Source organism: Centropristis striata, chromosome 13 (genome assembly GCF_030273125.1).
Source record: "Centropristis striata isolate RG_2023a ecotype Rhode Island chromosome 13, C.striata_1.0, whole genome shotgun sequence".
NCBI classification, from domain to species: domain Eukaryota; kingdom Metazoa; phylum Chordata; class Actinopteri; order Perciformes; family Serranidae; genus Centropristis; species Centropristis striata.
This window is the reverse complement of record NC_081529.1, coordinates 10,947,178-10,963,516: the sequence shown is the minus strand read 5'-3', so window position 1 is coordinate 10,963,516 and position 16,339 is coordinate 10,947,178. Positions and strand designations below refer to the sequence as shown.

At 38.9% G+C, this 16,339-nt stretch overlaps 1 protein-coding gene across 1 annotated transcript; it reads right to left on the bottom strand.

The window, feature by feature from the left end:
* Window positions 1-128: 128 nt before the first annotated feature.
* On the bottom strand, window positions 129-10,699 carry LOC131984080 (multimerin-1-like). The gene is made up of 5 exons (XM_059348956.1): window positions 10,581-10,699; window positions 10,439-10,510; window positions 10,333-10,363; window positions 8,093-8,337; window positions 129-4,461 (listed from the first exon to the last, which is right to left on the bottom strand). The coding sequence occupies exons 2-5, from the start codon at window positions 10,508-10,510 to the stop codon at window positions 4,150-4,152; spliced, it is 660 nt and encodes a 219-aa protein (XP_059204939.1). The 5' UTR covers window positions 10,581-10,699; the 3' UTR covers window positions 129-4,149.
* Window positions 10,700-16,339: the final 5,640 nt, after the last annotated feature.

Genomic DNA, 16,339 nt, shown 5'->3' with positions numbered 1-16,339 from the left:
TGAATAATAATAAAAAAAAATAAACCATCCATGTAACAAAAGCAAACACACACAAAAATGGAAAAAAAACACACAATTGCAAGTTCATCTTTTTTTTTTTTTTTAGATATTTTTTGGGCATTTGTAGCTTTTATTGAGAGTACAGAGAGTGAAAGGGGGAGACATGCGGGAAAGGGCGCCGAGCCGGATTCGAACCCGGGCCGCCCGCTCACGAGGACTGGGCCTCTGTGGTACGCGCTCTACCAGGTGCGCCACCGGGAACGCCCCTGCAAGTTCATCTTTAAACTAAATCTCTAGGTCAAAAATATTCATTTTAAGAATGAAAATCTGATTTTGCAAATTATCTCTTCTTATGGTAATCTTCCCACCTTTCAGATGACAATCACACAGTTAGCCTATTAGTTATCGGCAGTTAACTTGCAAGTTTTTCACTTTCCATTTATTTAGCAGTTGCTCATCTGTCTTTTTTCTGAAAATTCAACCTTTTTGTCTCTTAAGTTTCCATTGACAGCAGCTTTGCAGACTCATGCCATTTGGTCTGCAACACAAGGTTGATAAAAGCCTCTTTGACAACATTTAAAAGCCACATTATCATTAAATCTACCTTTGTGAATTGATGTCAACATTTATTAAATTTCCTTTTTCCACTATGCATATAATTTATGGCTGTATGTATCCATTGTATTGTGAACCAAGCTTTATTCCTGTCAGTTGAAGGCTTTTAGTAGATGTTCACATGTGAGTCGACCACAGCCCATAACAACAGGAAATCGATCATCTCTGTACAGAAGAAGGTTGAAACTGTTGTTGTGGAACAAACTGGGACATGAAGAAGCTGCAGAGGCGTTGAGAGCACCAGCAGAGGAGAGGATGTGGTCACAGAGCGACATCTCTGTGCCGAGAAACCAAGGTGGTTCACCTGCATCTGTGCAACAAGCCCCCACGCTGCAAGGCTGCAAAAAACAGCTGTCTCTGTGTCAACTGAAGCGACACTGTGACCCAGCAGCTGCTGAGTATGAGCTGCTGCAGCAGTCCCAACATCAAGAATATCACAGCAGTGACTCTGTTGCAATGACAACAATCAATAATCGATTCATAATAACACTGTGTGAGTTTACATGTCATAAGAGTCTATTTCCAACTTTTTAAATCAAAATTCTAGGAAGTTCCTTCTGGCAAAAACAAGATGAATCTATTTTTTTTGTATCTATGTAAGGGTATATATACATATATATACACAACAAGTTGTTATTTAAGTTACTGTTGCCTTTCTAACCCTAACCTCTGGCATCAACAAGGCATCAATGCTCACTGGATATTTTCTCTTTTTCGAACCATTCTCTGTAAACCCTAGGCATGGTTGTGTATGAAAATCCCAGTAGATGAGCAGTTCGAAATATCCAAACTTCAGCAGCTCCTCTTCACCATGTCTACATGCCTAAATGCATTGAGTTGCTGCCCTGTGATTGGCTGATTAGATATTTGCACTAACGAGCAGGTGTACATAATAAAGTGGCAGGTGAGTGGATATCCTCAAAACATGCATGCAGCATGTGAATGACATCCCACAACCCAACTCAGGATGTGTGGATATTATCAATTGGGTGTCTCCATCTGCTGGACAGTGAGAGCCAGTACAACAAAGACTTTTATTCTCAAATGTTGCTGCTCTGTGTTTGTTTGTCTGCCATTTTATAAGGTGATACTAGGCCACTCTTGCACTTATAGCTCATATATATATATATATATATATATATATATATATATATATAAATATATATATATATATATATATAGATAGATAGATAGATAGATAGATAGATAGATAGATAGATAGATAGATATAGATTTCTGCATCTCCTCTCGGCTTTGTTTTAAAATGTAGCCTGTGATGTGAGATTTTAGCCAATCACAGGTCATTTCATAGAGCGAGTACTCCTATTGGCTGTTCTATTGGCTGAAATGCAGATGCATCTTTCTTCAGATGGTCAAAGTCTCATGAATGGTGGAAGATGCTGCTAAAAAGGTTGCCATTACAGCATTGGTTGTAACTGCATACACTGTAAAGCATCCCCCCAAAAAAGAAGATATATGGACTGACAATAAACGCAATAAAACACATGCCAATATTGGTGACGCATTCCAAATATGGAAAAATAAAAACGTTGCTAATAGTGATGTTTTTTGCTACCTGTAATGTTAGCAAAGGGCTAAACTATTAGCAGCATTTTCTTATGTGAGCTTCGGACATTTTAACATTTTGATCTACCACATAAACTATAACTTAGCCATCGGTAAATACCCCACTGATGAGCTTTGAAGCTTTATCTAGTGGCTAAATGAGACTAGAGAGGTTTTCACAGACATTACCATCTTCATCAGCTTGAGGTTGTGACGTTATGTTGTGTTATTTTCGCTATAAAATGAATTACTCTTATACAAGTAACAGTATAAAGCATCTGCCCATGCTCGGGAATTAGGACTGAGAGAGCTGCAGGAGTTTTAATAGGACTCCAACTTAATGTACATTTTGATACGAATACTTTGGTACTTTTAATTGTCCTCTAGACAAATTTATAGTATGAAAAATAATATGCTGTGTGATTAAAATTAATTAAATTTGTTTTAACATAGTTGTCCCACATAGTTTAAAATAAAGAAACTTGTAGAAGCACATCTACTATTTCCACCTCATTTAGAAAAAAACAGAAAATTATTTTCCAATTTCTGATTGACTTTCAAAGTAGTGATTTACATAATTTACAGTAGTTTTCCTGTTTAAATGTCAGATTTTAGGGAAGTGCACAGACATCTCCTTCAGTGAAGAAACATGAAAACACCTCTCTAGTTACAAACTTTGCACAAATACAAGTTTTACTTGTAACAGAGTATTTCTATACTGTGGTTTTTCTACTTTTACTGAAGTTAAAGATCTGAGTACTTCTTCCACCACTGTAAATGACATAAAAGAAGTAAAAATGATCTGGTGATCAAGGGTGCCTCTCGCCCAATGTCAGCATGGATTTGCTCCAGCACCCCACAATCCGTGCTCGCATTAGCAATTATGGATACGGGCAGCCCATGGCCTAGAGGTTAGAGAATCAGGCTTGTTACAGAGGGTCGCCAAGACTGAGGTGCCCTTGAGCAATACACCTAACCCTCCACTGCTCAAACTGCAGAAATGTGCTGCCCACTGCTCCTACCAATGGTGTGTTCACTGGAGTGTGAAGGAAGGGTTTAATGTCTAACCTAGCTTACGTAACCAAGGAGTTGTGTTTGACAAGGACATGTCCCTGGATCACCACTGTAAACAGTTGGTGAAGAACTGCTTTTATCATCTTCGGAATATCGCTAAATTGGGGTCTATGAACTCAAAAACTGAAATGGAAATGATAATTCATGCCTTTGTGTCATCTCGCATTGATTATTGCAACACACTTTTTATGTGTTTTAACAAAAAGGCCGTAAATCGCCTTCAGACTGTGCAGAACGCGGCAGCAAGGCTCGTAACTGGAGCTAGGAAAAGAGATCATATCACCCCGATTTTATACTCTTTACATTGGCTACCAGTTAATTTTAGGATTAATTTAAAGATTTACTTTTAGAGCCCTAAATGATCAAGCTCCCGTGTACATTGCTGAACTGCTGAGACCCTACTCTCCCTCATGTTCATTAAGGTCGTCAGATCAAAAACTCTTGATGGTCCCCCGGACCCATTTTAAAACACGAAGTGACTGCTCTTTCCAGGCCAGCGCCCATCGCCTCTGGAATGCACTTCCACTGACAGTTTTAAGAGAGAACTTAAAACATATCTCTTTAGGCAGGCTTTCCCCTGATGTTGATGTTTCCCGGGCATCTGTGAAGTTACCTGTTGTTGTACTATTGTGTGTTTTTCTGTTAACTCTATATTTTACTGCATTTTATCCCTGATGTAAAGCACTTTGTGATTGTATCTATGAAAAGTGCTCTATAAATTCATTTTACTTACTTACTTACTTTCATGCAGCGGATGAATTGCTCGCTGTTTTGTGTGTGTGCAAAAACAAATTTTAATCTTAATCTTAAGGAATGAAAAAAAAATCAAGTCACACCCCAGCAGTTCAAGCTAGAACCCTTGAGAATAAAATAAAAGATTATAAAAGATACAGTCTATAACTTTGCCATGAGTAATCCAAGAGGAGACAGCAAGGCTGCCACAGAAGACCAAGAGGCACTCTGGCCTACAGAGCTGGACACCCTGCCCCTGCTGAGGTCCACTCTGGGCAGGGGACAGGAGCTGTACTTCCCTCCAAGCATAGTCACCCCCTCACTCGCCAGCAGGACGCCGGAGAAGGTGATGGTTTTGGAGACAGTGCTGGCCCAGGCGCAGCTTCCTGCAGTCTGTTTTATCCACACCTGGTCACCTTTCTTCAGTTCCTCCAAAGTGAAGCAGGTGTTGAGGGTCGTGTCAGTTCCAGACACCTGAGGGACAGGGGTGGAGAATTGCAGCACATTGCTCTGTTACTTAGTTTGGCTATTGAATTTCAAAATCATCCTTGTCTTTTCACTAGATCCTCATCACCTTTAATGGAGATGGAAAACTTGTCTTGTCTAGTGTGATTGAATTATATTTAACCTAGTTCTCTCTTCTTATTGAATTTGCTGTTTAGTCTAGTATTGTGTAGTTGTAAAGTTTTCCATTGTTGAGTCCTGTCTTGCTTATTTTGAGCTCCTTCAGTCATGTATCTTCAGCTTGGATCCATGCAACTTGTGCCCACAAGCTCTGCACAAAACTTGGGTGTCATGATTGATTACCAACTGACCTTCAAGGTTCATGTGTCCTCAATTGCCAGGTTGTGTCGATTCGCCCTATACAACATCACGAAAATCAGACCCTACCTGACCAAGCATTCAACACAACTCCTGGTTCAGGCCCTCGTGACATCACACTTAGACTACTGCAACTCTCTACTGGCAGGTCTTCCTGCAAGCACTTCCGAGCCTCTGCAGATGATCCAGAACGCATCGGCGCGTCTAGTCTTCAACAAACCAAGATAGCACATGTCACTCTGGCTTCCAGCCCACATCAAATTCAAAGCCTTGTCTCTTGCAAATAACAATGGGTACAACCCCTGCATATCTGAACTCTGAACTTTTTTCTGAACTTTTTTTCAGGTCCACAAACCCTCCCGCACATTACAATCTTTGAGTGAAAGATGTCTGGCTCCTCCGCTGCTGAAGGGCACTACGTCTCAAACCAGACTCTTCTCAACTGTAGTTGTTTTTGTTGAGAATTAAGGATACCTCTTTTATGAATAAATGATGACCTTGCACAGGGCGTCAAATATGTAAATAAAAGGGCCTTATCATAAATGCTATCCCTCCCAAAAGGATATCAAATATGTTAGGGTGAACCTGGCAACGCTTGTGCAGATCTCATGGCTTAAAAGTGTGGTTAGATGGCTATCAGAATTATTAATAATTATCATAAATAATTATTAATTATAATAAATTATATGACTTGATTTGCTCTAAGTCACAGCTCGTTGGGGGCACCACTCTGTAAAACAAAGAAAAGATAGCCAATTCACCTAAATCAGTCTCATAAAGTTACTAAACTATCAATTTGGAACACTGATTAATAATTATGAATATAATTATATTCAAATTACCATATTAATATTTAGTAGTGGTTGAAGGAATCATGAATCATTTACACAGAAGAGGATGGAATATCGTTCATAGTGTACAACATTAAATAGACAGCATTTGTAATCAAAAGGTATTTATTCTAAATAACAAGTAAAGCAAATAAAAGCACACATCTATAAAATATAGAGTTTTACAAAGAGTCAAATCTAGTGTAGGCTTGCAAAAGAGAGGAAAGGTGTGTGTCTGTGTGTGTGTGTGTGTGTGTGAGGCTCTTCACAGAAAGAGTCATAAAACTCATGTGGTGCAGGGATGACTGGCTAAATCATCCCTGTTACAAAACTGTGTCTTTGCTACAGCCAATTTGAAATATATTATGTGTAAATCAGTGTGTGAGTAAATGAAAGGTTAGTAAAGTCAGTTGCATATAAGACTGACTGTCTGTATAAAGCAAGATTAACTTTGAATGATGTAGCTACACGAATATCACGACAAATATACTTAAAACACACATAAACCAAATCATTAATTACAGGTCAAATCCTTCGTACTCAAAGTCCCTGCTGATTTCTTATCTAAGCCCAGTACATTACTCACAGTCCAGTTGGAAAAGGGGGGAAATCCTTTTCGATGGGGGGCGTGATAGGAAGTTTGATTTCAGGTTGAGTTTCAATAATTTGCTGCCTTGCAAATTAAGTTGCTCATCCTTGTTGTTGAGGTAAAGCTTTCTCTGGCAGTTTCAATGAACTTTGCGTTCATTAATGCAACTTTGATGCGCAGGGAAGATCAGAGTCGCAGTTGTTACAGGATTACTTCTCGAAAGAAGATTTCTGAGGAGAAGGCCTCACCCTGAGATAGGATCTCTGCAGGGGGTGAGTAAGGAGGGGGGCTGGCATCCAGGCCTCTGGATTCAGACCTGTGCCCCTCTGGCTGGTCAGTAGAGAAAGAGAGGGAGCAGGAGACTCCCATCTAATTTAACAGGAGACCACATGTGGTGTCAAAGGTCCCTTGACCAATGAGGTAGCCTGTAGGTGTCGTAAACGCGAAGCATTCTGGGAGAGAAGTTCCTTATCAGAGACCTCAAAATGGTGGTGAAATGAGTTGTGAGTTGAATCAGGATGCCGTTGCATTTTAGTCCACAAATGAACCTAAGATTCCCCTGTGGTTTGATCACAACATTTTGGATAAAAGCGTCTGCTAAATGGCATTGTAGAATTGTGGAATTGTAGAATGTCTGCTGAAGCTAGTCTGTAGAAACTTGACATGTAGGTTGTTACTGGGTTGTTTTTTCTTTCAGCAGAAGCCAATAGCCATATTATTTTTATTGTATTCTGTAGCTATTAGCTTTCATTGTTAGGGACACAGTCGGTCATTCCTGTGCTGAATTCAGGTTCAGTGGCAGTTCACAGGAAATAATGCAGGATGTATTTCAGTGTTAATGATATCAGCTTCACTTTTTTGCAGTGTTTAAGTATCCTACAGAGGTCTTTTGTAATAGTTTTAAGTGAGACTGAAGTACTTTGCTAGGCACCTCACCACATTTTAATTTTTGCTGTATGCAACTTGTGATTTTACATTTACATTTATTCATTTAGCAGACTGCAAAGCAACTTACAGGAAAGGGAAACAATCAAGATATAGTGCTATAAGAGGTGTTAGTGCAGCAATAAGTGCTAGTGAGGATTCTTTAAGGAGTAGAATAGCCGTGTGGTGCTAGGAGAGAAGATGCTCTCTGAAGAGCTGGATCTTCAGGAGTTTTTTAAAGGTAGAGAGGGATGCCCCTGCTCTGGTAGGAACTGCATTTCACCAACAGGGAACAACAAACGCAAAGAGTTTGGTTTGCCTTGGACAAACAGGCGGCAGAGCCAGGCGCCATTCATGGGAAGAGTGCAGCGGTAGTGAGGTAGCGTATGTCTGTATCAGGGCGTTCAAGTAGGTAGGAGCAGTACCGGAGACAACTTTGTAGGCGAGCATCAGAGATTTGAATTTGATGCGAGCAGCAACAGGTAGCCAGTGGAGCTTGATGAGCAGCGGTGTGACATGTGACCTTTTCAGCTGGTTGTAGACCAGGCGCGTTTTTGCAAGACCTCCCAGTATACATAAAGTTGGAAAAACTTCCACTCAGAGTGGAGAAGCGCAAAACTTGTGCCTTTTGTCCTTTGTACTATTAGATGACTTGAGACACAACCCACTATCATCCAGGCTAAGCTCCTAGACCAGCTGGTGATGACGTTACTGCAAGTTACTTCTCCTCCTTCTGAGGGTCTCATGAACTACCTACATGGATCTCAGCTTTCCAGTCCAACCAAATGTTTTAGCACAATCTAAAGTCAAGTAAACTCAGAATCAAGTGCACTCCAGTCATGTTTTGAAGGTAAACGTAGATTTACAAAATTTGCACAATTTACTAAAGTCTAGATGCTAAGTTTCACTTAAGCTAATCTTTTTTAGTAGTCTTGTGTACCTGAGCATGGCAGGCCGCCCTCCGGATCCCCTTGACTATGAAGTACCAAGCGTTGTTATGGCTTCCACGACAGAGCTGAGCAGCAAACACAAACTGATAGATGCCAGCGACCGGCGCAGTGAACCGCCCTGTTGCATTGTCGTAGGCTGCGCCCTGGTTAACCACTATCTCTTTGAAGATGATTGGGTTGATCTCGATATCTCTCAGTGAGCCCTGGTGGGCAACATAAAACAGAACAGCAACCCCTGGGACACAGATTCATGCCTCAATCAAATGTAAAAAGACTGTATTACTTTGACAACTCATTTTATGTTATGCCTAACAACAAATTAAATGTTTTTTCATGTCACTCGTGCATGTAAACACAGCCTAACTATTGAAACCATGCTTAAAACTTTTATTTCAAGATCACTAGATAATTCACTCATTATCTTGAGAAAACTAGCTTTGTTATCTAAGGACAATGAGATAATTGGTGGAGATGCTGGAACTATTCCTATTATTTTTCTGCCTCATTTTTTTAATCTCCTTCCACAATTTTCATGTAGAAATTTAATTCAAACATCAAACTATTGAGCTCAATTATCATTTGTGCCCTTGTATTTTTGTCATTCATAACTTTAATAATTTTAGAAATATTCCACATATTCTAGGATTGTTTTTCTCCACTCAAATGAATAGGGAATGTGACAAAAATGGATCTCTCTTGACACTTTTTTAATGCATGAATCACTAAACACTCAGCTATAGGAATTCCATTCAAACCTTAAAATGTTCCCCATCTTTCCAAAATTCTACATGTCATTCAACTTTGATTTTTATAAGTCTTTTAGAAATATTTAACCTTATTGGAAGCTTAGAAAAATGTCACATTATTGCATTTTGTGTGTATTGCACGAAAAGTTCAAAACTAGTGAATGACATCACAGCTAGAGTGGAGAGGAACATTCAAAGTTGTTTGTTTTTAAAGCACCCCACGCATTCAGAAATGTAGACACATGGGATTGATAATGTAAAAATGCTTGATTTTGTGGCTAATTTTTTAAACCTAACCCTCCTGTTATGTTGCCGGTCAAATTGACCCATTTCAAAGTTTAAAAATCTAAAAAAAAAATAGTGAAAAGTATTTTTTGGGGGATGAAACTTCTTTTGCTTGGCTTAATAAGTGCAATCAACATATGAAATGAAAATGGTTCATTTCACATATCAATGTCATGTAAAATTGTATTTTATACTAAGGCCTTTCCAAAGTACATAAAAAAAAGTTTTAAAATTTTAACTTTTTAAAAATGAAAAACAAGTGAAGTATCCTCATTGAACCATGATCTGTTAAAGGTAAAGAACACCATTGCACTAAATATTGATTGAAATGGCTAGTAATGGAGTTAATGATGAAATATAAACTATGTTTATTGGGATTTTTTGGTTTCTGACACTTTTGGATAATTAAACATGCTCACGAACATAACAGGACGGTTAAATGTATCAGTCATTGTCAGGAATAAAGCTTATCATTTTTTCCAGCAACCCAAAATGAAAAGTGTTTTAATTTATACTCACAGACACGACATGTTTTATACATTTATACACCTTATTTCAAGTAGATATTTTTCCGTGTTAACACCTTATTTTGAAAATTTCTAACTCCACCGGGTCTGTCACTGTCAGCTTGATGTGGGCCATTTGAAAGTAACATAACACAACAACATAACAAAGCCTATTTCCTTAAGATAATGAGTTAATTATGTTGCTAGGATAAGGTTGTTTTTTTATGCAAACATTCCTCTGCTTTCGTGTAAGACAATTATAGTCAGTTACATCGCTCTCTCTCTCTCTCTCTCTCTCTCTCTCTCTCTTTCTCTCTCTCTCTCTCTCTCTCTCAATTCAATTCAATTCAATTCAATTGGCTTTATTGGCATGACGTAACACTGTACATATTGCCAAAGCTAGCGTCAGAAAAAAAAAAGATAACAGTAAGGAAAGCAATATTTACAATAAATTATTATAATTCTATCATTCATTTTAAAAGAGAAGAAAAACTAATAACAATAAAAGAAAGCAATATTTACAATCATTGAATTACAATCAATCTATCATTCATTCAATCTAACTGTCCCAGCAAAGAAGAAGGAAAAATAAAAATAAAAACAAAATAAAAACAAAACAAACAACTTCTCTCTCTCTCTCTCTCTCTCTCTCTCTCTCTCTCAAAAACACACTCATACACACATGCTACCTACCCTGTTGTCTGGATGCTGACTGAAGGGGGAACTGTGGAGACAGTTGGTTATGTTAAGCCACTGTAAATTTGAGCTGAGTTTGAAGGGTCAAGGTCAGTTCACTCACCATTTCCACTGGCTTTGCTGCAACCAAACTGGTTACAAACGACATCATCACAATAACAAAAACAGAAAACATCTGTAACAAAACGAAACCGGATTAAGGATCAGATAGGAGAAACAAACAAACAGACGGAAAGAAACGGTACCTTGGTGGAACTCGTCTTCTTGCTGAGAGCTGTCCAGCACTGACACTCTGCCAGGCTTCTGTTGAGGTCTTCTTGTGCCCAGCAGGCAAAGTCCACCTGCTGCTGGTTTGTTACAAAATCTGTTTGACTAACTCATGCCCACCTCAAACACACACACACACACACACACACACACACACACACACGCACACACACGTATTCACACACCCAACAAATAATACAAAAGAAAACTGGACCAAAGTCATTGTGAAGGAGTTATAAAAGACAGTAAGTACATGTACGTAAATTCCGGAAGTGAAGTAGTTACTAGGGTAATGGGACTACCATAGGTTGTATAAAAAACGTGATTCACACAACGTGTTCCACTGAAGTTATGTAAAAAATGTAAGTTATGTTAAAAATCATTTACTTTTGTTTTCACACAGGACACAAACCCTGTTCTCCTGGGTGAAAATCTGCCTTTTGGTCAACCCATCCACCCTGAATGTGACATATATTATTAGGGCCTAGGGGCAATCGCACCGAGCACTGGTCCCATACAGCAATAGCTGTAGGGACCAGTGCTCGGGGCTTTGTTATACTGTGGATTTCTTCTTCTTCCTCTTCCGGACGCAATTTCGTCCCGCTACTAGTCCTACAACTTGAAGAGTTGCAGGACAAATTATATATCAAAACGTGCGGTTTGATCGGGATCGGTGTGCTATTACTTTTCTCTACAAAATACGAATTTTTACAAATTTATACGAAAAACTGCCCAAAATTTTGCATTGAAATGAATGGGACGGCCGACAAAAAATGAGCGAAAAAGAACAATAATTGGAGATTTTTAAACGTCTACTTCTCCGGCATAATTTCACCTAGAGATTCCATTTAAACTTTAAACAGTAAACACAAGTCTTGTGTATTGGTGTATTAATCCATGTTTCGATAGGTCATATAGTTTTTTTATCAATCCCTGTTCAATGACCATGATCATTTTTGGAGAAATTCTGAGATTATAATGGGTGTGTATTGCACGGAATGTTTGTGTCACAGTGTGTGACATCATCACCAGAGTGTAGAGGGAGAGAAAAAATTGTCAAAAAATAAATTTGAAAACTGCTCTCCAGGCCGCAAATTCCACTCTACAGAAATAATTTATACATAGAAATGTAGGAAAATTTGTCTTCTCACTCACAATCCTCTGGTAAAGCTTTCAGAGTTATAGTTTGGGCGTACGATGCACAGATGCGCCACCAACACCACCAACAGCCTCATTGGGTCCCATATTAAAAACGCTGGAAGATTTCAGAAAAAAGGAAGATGGAACAGTTTTTTTAGATCGCTCTAACAAAGCTATTTTTTAATTTTCTTAAAAATATCATATGTAGACGTTCAAGAAGAACGCTTCTTCGGGACGCTCAAAGTGAAGTCGGATCAATGATAGGTATTATGGTTTTGCCAAAAATGCTTTCTGTTCAAGGCCAGAAATTCCAGTCCACCTCTGGCTGCTGTCACTCTTTCATTAACAGGTGGTGTCAGTTAATTCTGTTGATTGCTTTGATCTGATTGCCTTTGATCTTTGATGTGATTACAGTTACAGATACACACACACACACATGCGCGTAAGCACGCACACTCCTCACACATGCATACACATGCTTCAAACACACACACACACACACACAGGTAACTTTATGTGATTTTAATTACACACACACACACACACACACACACACACACATATTTTGAGGTTAAAGGGCATAGTTTGAAATCTCTGAAGAATCTCATCATAGTGTACACACACCGGCAGTAGCCCCCGTGGCCCTTTCAGAATTTCCCCAGAGGAAATGTTCTAGTTATTATTATTATTATTATTATTATTATTATTATTATTATTATATTATTATTATTAATAATAATAATAATAATAATAATAATAATATTGCAATATAATTGCCTCACAATAAGACGGTTGCCGGTTCGACTCCGGCCTGCGGCTCTTCTGTGTGGAGTTTGCATGTTCTCCCCGTGTCAGCGTGGGTTCTCTCATGGTCGTCCGGCTTCCTCCCACAGTCCAAAAACATGCACTTAGGTTTAATTGGTGACACTAAATTGTCCGTTGGAGTTGTCTGTCTCTATGTGTCAGCCCTGTGATAGTCTGTATCAGGGCTCATTTAGGATAATGAATGAATAATATAATCAATATCAACGTTTAAAATGTAAAGCAATGATTGCAGTACATGAGAGACACAAACACAAGCTGCTCCTGTCCCTTCAAAAACATTTGGGACTGTCCTTACAGAGAGTGCATTGACACTGTTAGGGTCATATTTTGGTCGAGGCTGGTGGAAATTGGAATTTGACCTCAGAAAACAAAAACCGTGTATCATAGACCTGTGGCCCAGTGTGGTGAGCCTCACACTGTTACATCAGTGTGGGCTTTTGTGTTTGTTATAGAAGTTCAGATCAGGTAGGCCATTGATCAATATCAGTAATAAGTTGTATGTGTTCAGTGTATTTTTTTTGCCACCGACAGATTTCAATATACTACATATACAGTGTTGTAACTTTGACCTGGAGCATTTATTTGTGTTTCAGGTCTTTTTTTTACAATTAAGGTTGATGCCTAATATAAAAGGCACTTAATCAATATAATGATCCAAATTCTGCAACCTTCCATGTCAAAACATGATACACAATGCAGCTCAGGCACTGATAAATATTCCATGTGTTATTCAAGTAGTGTCTAACGTAGCCTTGAATCCAACTGACATGGAATAAAAACATCCTTATTGGTTAATAATAAACTATTAGCACAAATTTGTATTTAGTCACACTTGTGCTGCTGCATGAGACAGACAAAAGGTAACTTGCTCATTAAAACGGAAACCACAAACTGAATAAAAATAATGGACGTAGTCACCACGACATCACCTATTGTTTTTGTGGACACTGGATTGGTAGCCTTGAGTTCAGCAATTTGGCTGTTGCAATCTTGGCTTAAGGCAAAGTATGACGAAGGGAAAACACATTGTGTGAGAGTCAAAGTTCTAAAACAAACACCCAGTGTGCTGTGGTAGTGACAAGTCAATCATAATGTTGCTCCTCCTTAATGCATACCCTGCTTTATTTTCTATTTCACTAAATGAGGGCATCATTTACAAAATGAACATCTCCCTGCACTGAAACAAGACCATAAACTCAGTCAGAGACACTTTGCTATTGACTTTCATACAAACAGACTTCTTTTTGCAACCAGTGTAGTCGCCCCCTGCTGGTCATTAAAAAGAATGCAGCTTGAAGGCACTGGCTTCCCTTTTCAGGCCCTGGGGTTGCAGCTTGATCTCAACATCCACTTTTTAAAAAAATTACATCACATTAAGGAGGTAAATATGTATTTTAGTTGGGCTTCTAAGTTTCAGTGTAACAAAGGGTGTGTTCAATTTGGCTAACATCCCCTCTCAGCCCCCACCATTCAGTTTGTGTCAGTACAACAGAGTAAATCTCCCTGTAATCCCCGTTCCAGTCTGTCCTGTGCTTCAAAACATGTTAACTAAAAGAGAGACAAAGGGGACAAATATGTCTCTATTCATGTGCAGATCAGTCTTCTGATTCAGTTTTCAGTGATGCACAGTTACCAAGCCACTGTGCAACTGTGCTTGTGACTTCTTGAGAGCTGTGTGCTGTCACCCAGGTTAATGTTGAGCTAGCTGCTGGGTGATCAGTAAATCCCTCCATTTTATAGCGATGTCTGCTTGTTAGAGACCTGCAGGACCGCCGATTATCTTTGCCAAGATCAGTGCTGGCTACACAACTCTTGCCTTACCCTAAACTTAGAACAAACTGTAACCATGTTTTTCACCAACAGGTTCAGACTGAAAGAATGCCCTGACGTCTCAGTAAATGGGCAAACAATTAACAATGTGAATACATTCAAGTACTTGGGTGTTTCCCTTGACCCAACTCTTAGTTTTAAAAACCATGTTAAAAAAATGAGAAACACACTGAAATTTAATCTAGCTGATGCAAGGTAGTTGCTTCAGGTGGTCAGGGGATGGCGCTCTGGCGTCACGTATGGCCTGGAGTAGTTTAGCTTTTTGTCCCTTGCGGGACACCGTGTTTCATTTTCTCTATTTGGCGCGGTCGTCATTTTTATTCAGTGTTTACATGTACTGTTAAAGGTAAGCACTGTAAAAGGGGCGCGGCAAATTAATGTCTATTCTGTTAGATTAACGGTTGTTTGTGTATGTTGTTAGACTGTTGTTAGTTATTTCTTAGTCCATTTTATGTGTGTATACAGCGCTAGCTCAAAAGTGTCTGTTGTTTAGCATGAGAATCTGCCTTTAGACTTTCTGTTGTCTGATTGAGTGTTTACATGTACTGTTAAAGGTTGAGCTGCCAGCCGTTGCGAGCAATAAACCAGACGCGGTCCGAGCCACAAATATAACCACCCGAGTCTGACTGGTCCCTCTTCCGCCCTACACCATCACCATAAAACACAACGCAGAGTCCCAGAGTGTGGAGAGGCTCATCTCACGCGGGCCGGGTTACACTAACTTCAGATACATAAGGAATTCACTCAAAGTTGACTCTTCCAGTATGTATTTGAATGCTTTGATGATACCACATTTTTTATATTGTATTGTAACAAAACAGTTCTAAAAAAAATTGAGTCATTATACAAAAGCACCCTCAAAATCCACGATAATTAGCCATGGCGCTACCATCAGTGTTATATACTCAATAAATATGAAATTATGAAATTTCAAACTTTGAGAATCTGATAACGCAGTTATATGTCTGCTTACTTTTTTAAATTATTCACAATGATGCAGCTCCCCCCTTGAAAAAATATGTTCACTCTGCTCTGAAATGTCAACAAGAACAACAAGATCTGTTACAAGGGGTCAGTGTAGTGTAGCCCAAATGCAAAACTGCATCTGGGAAGTCATCATTTTCTTACATTGCCATGACTCAATGGAATACTCTGCAAACAGACATTATTTATTATAGACGTCCCCACGCTTTCTAACATCTTGCCAAGCATTGGCTATTGTCAAGAAAGGAGTGTACACATTTATGAATTGTGTGTGTGTGTGTGTGTGTGTGTGTGTGTGTGTGTGTTGGCATGTCCTGCCCTGTTGAAAAATGTTTTCATTTTTCTATTTATCTATTTTATATATTGTCTATTTGCCTTGTTCTGTAATTTTACTTAATAATTGTCCTGTTCTATACTCATTTTCTATGTACTATTACAGGTGGAAAATAGCAATCTGCTAGAACCTGGCACAATGCATATTCTCTTGTTGTACAAGATTAATGTCTTATTGTGCGCTGTCCCTTTTTTTAAATACTAAAATTATAAATTACAAACATCTTTCATAGTTTCTGGTGGGGTCCTTTGTGGAGATAGTTGTATCATATGAAACTAGATGACCAAAGAAGCCCATTGGTACCAACCATGCCATGTTAACTTGTCCGGAAGGGGCCGAAATAACAGTCCAAAGTAAGGCCAGGAGAGGAACCAACTGGCATGGCCATTTCTAAAGGGGTCTGTTGACTCAAGATATCTAGATAAAAATGGGTCCCTCATTTACAGAAATACCTGCTTTAAACCTATCCCATACAGTTTGTGGTCCCTAAACAGTCTTGGAATTGCACAAGCTGGGTATGACTGGAAAGCTGAAACTCCTGTTGATTCAGTGATTCAATTTTAATTCATGTATTAATATGAGGCTGACCTCACATTTTGTGACCCCTATCCTCGTAATTATTTC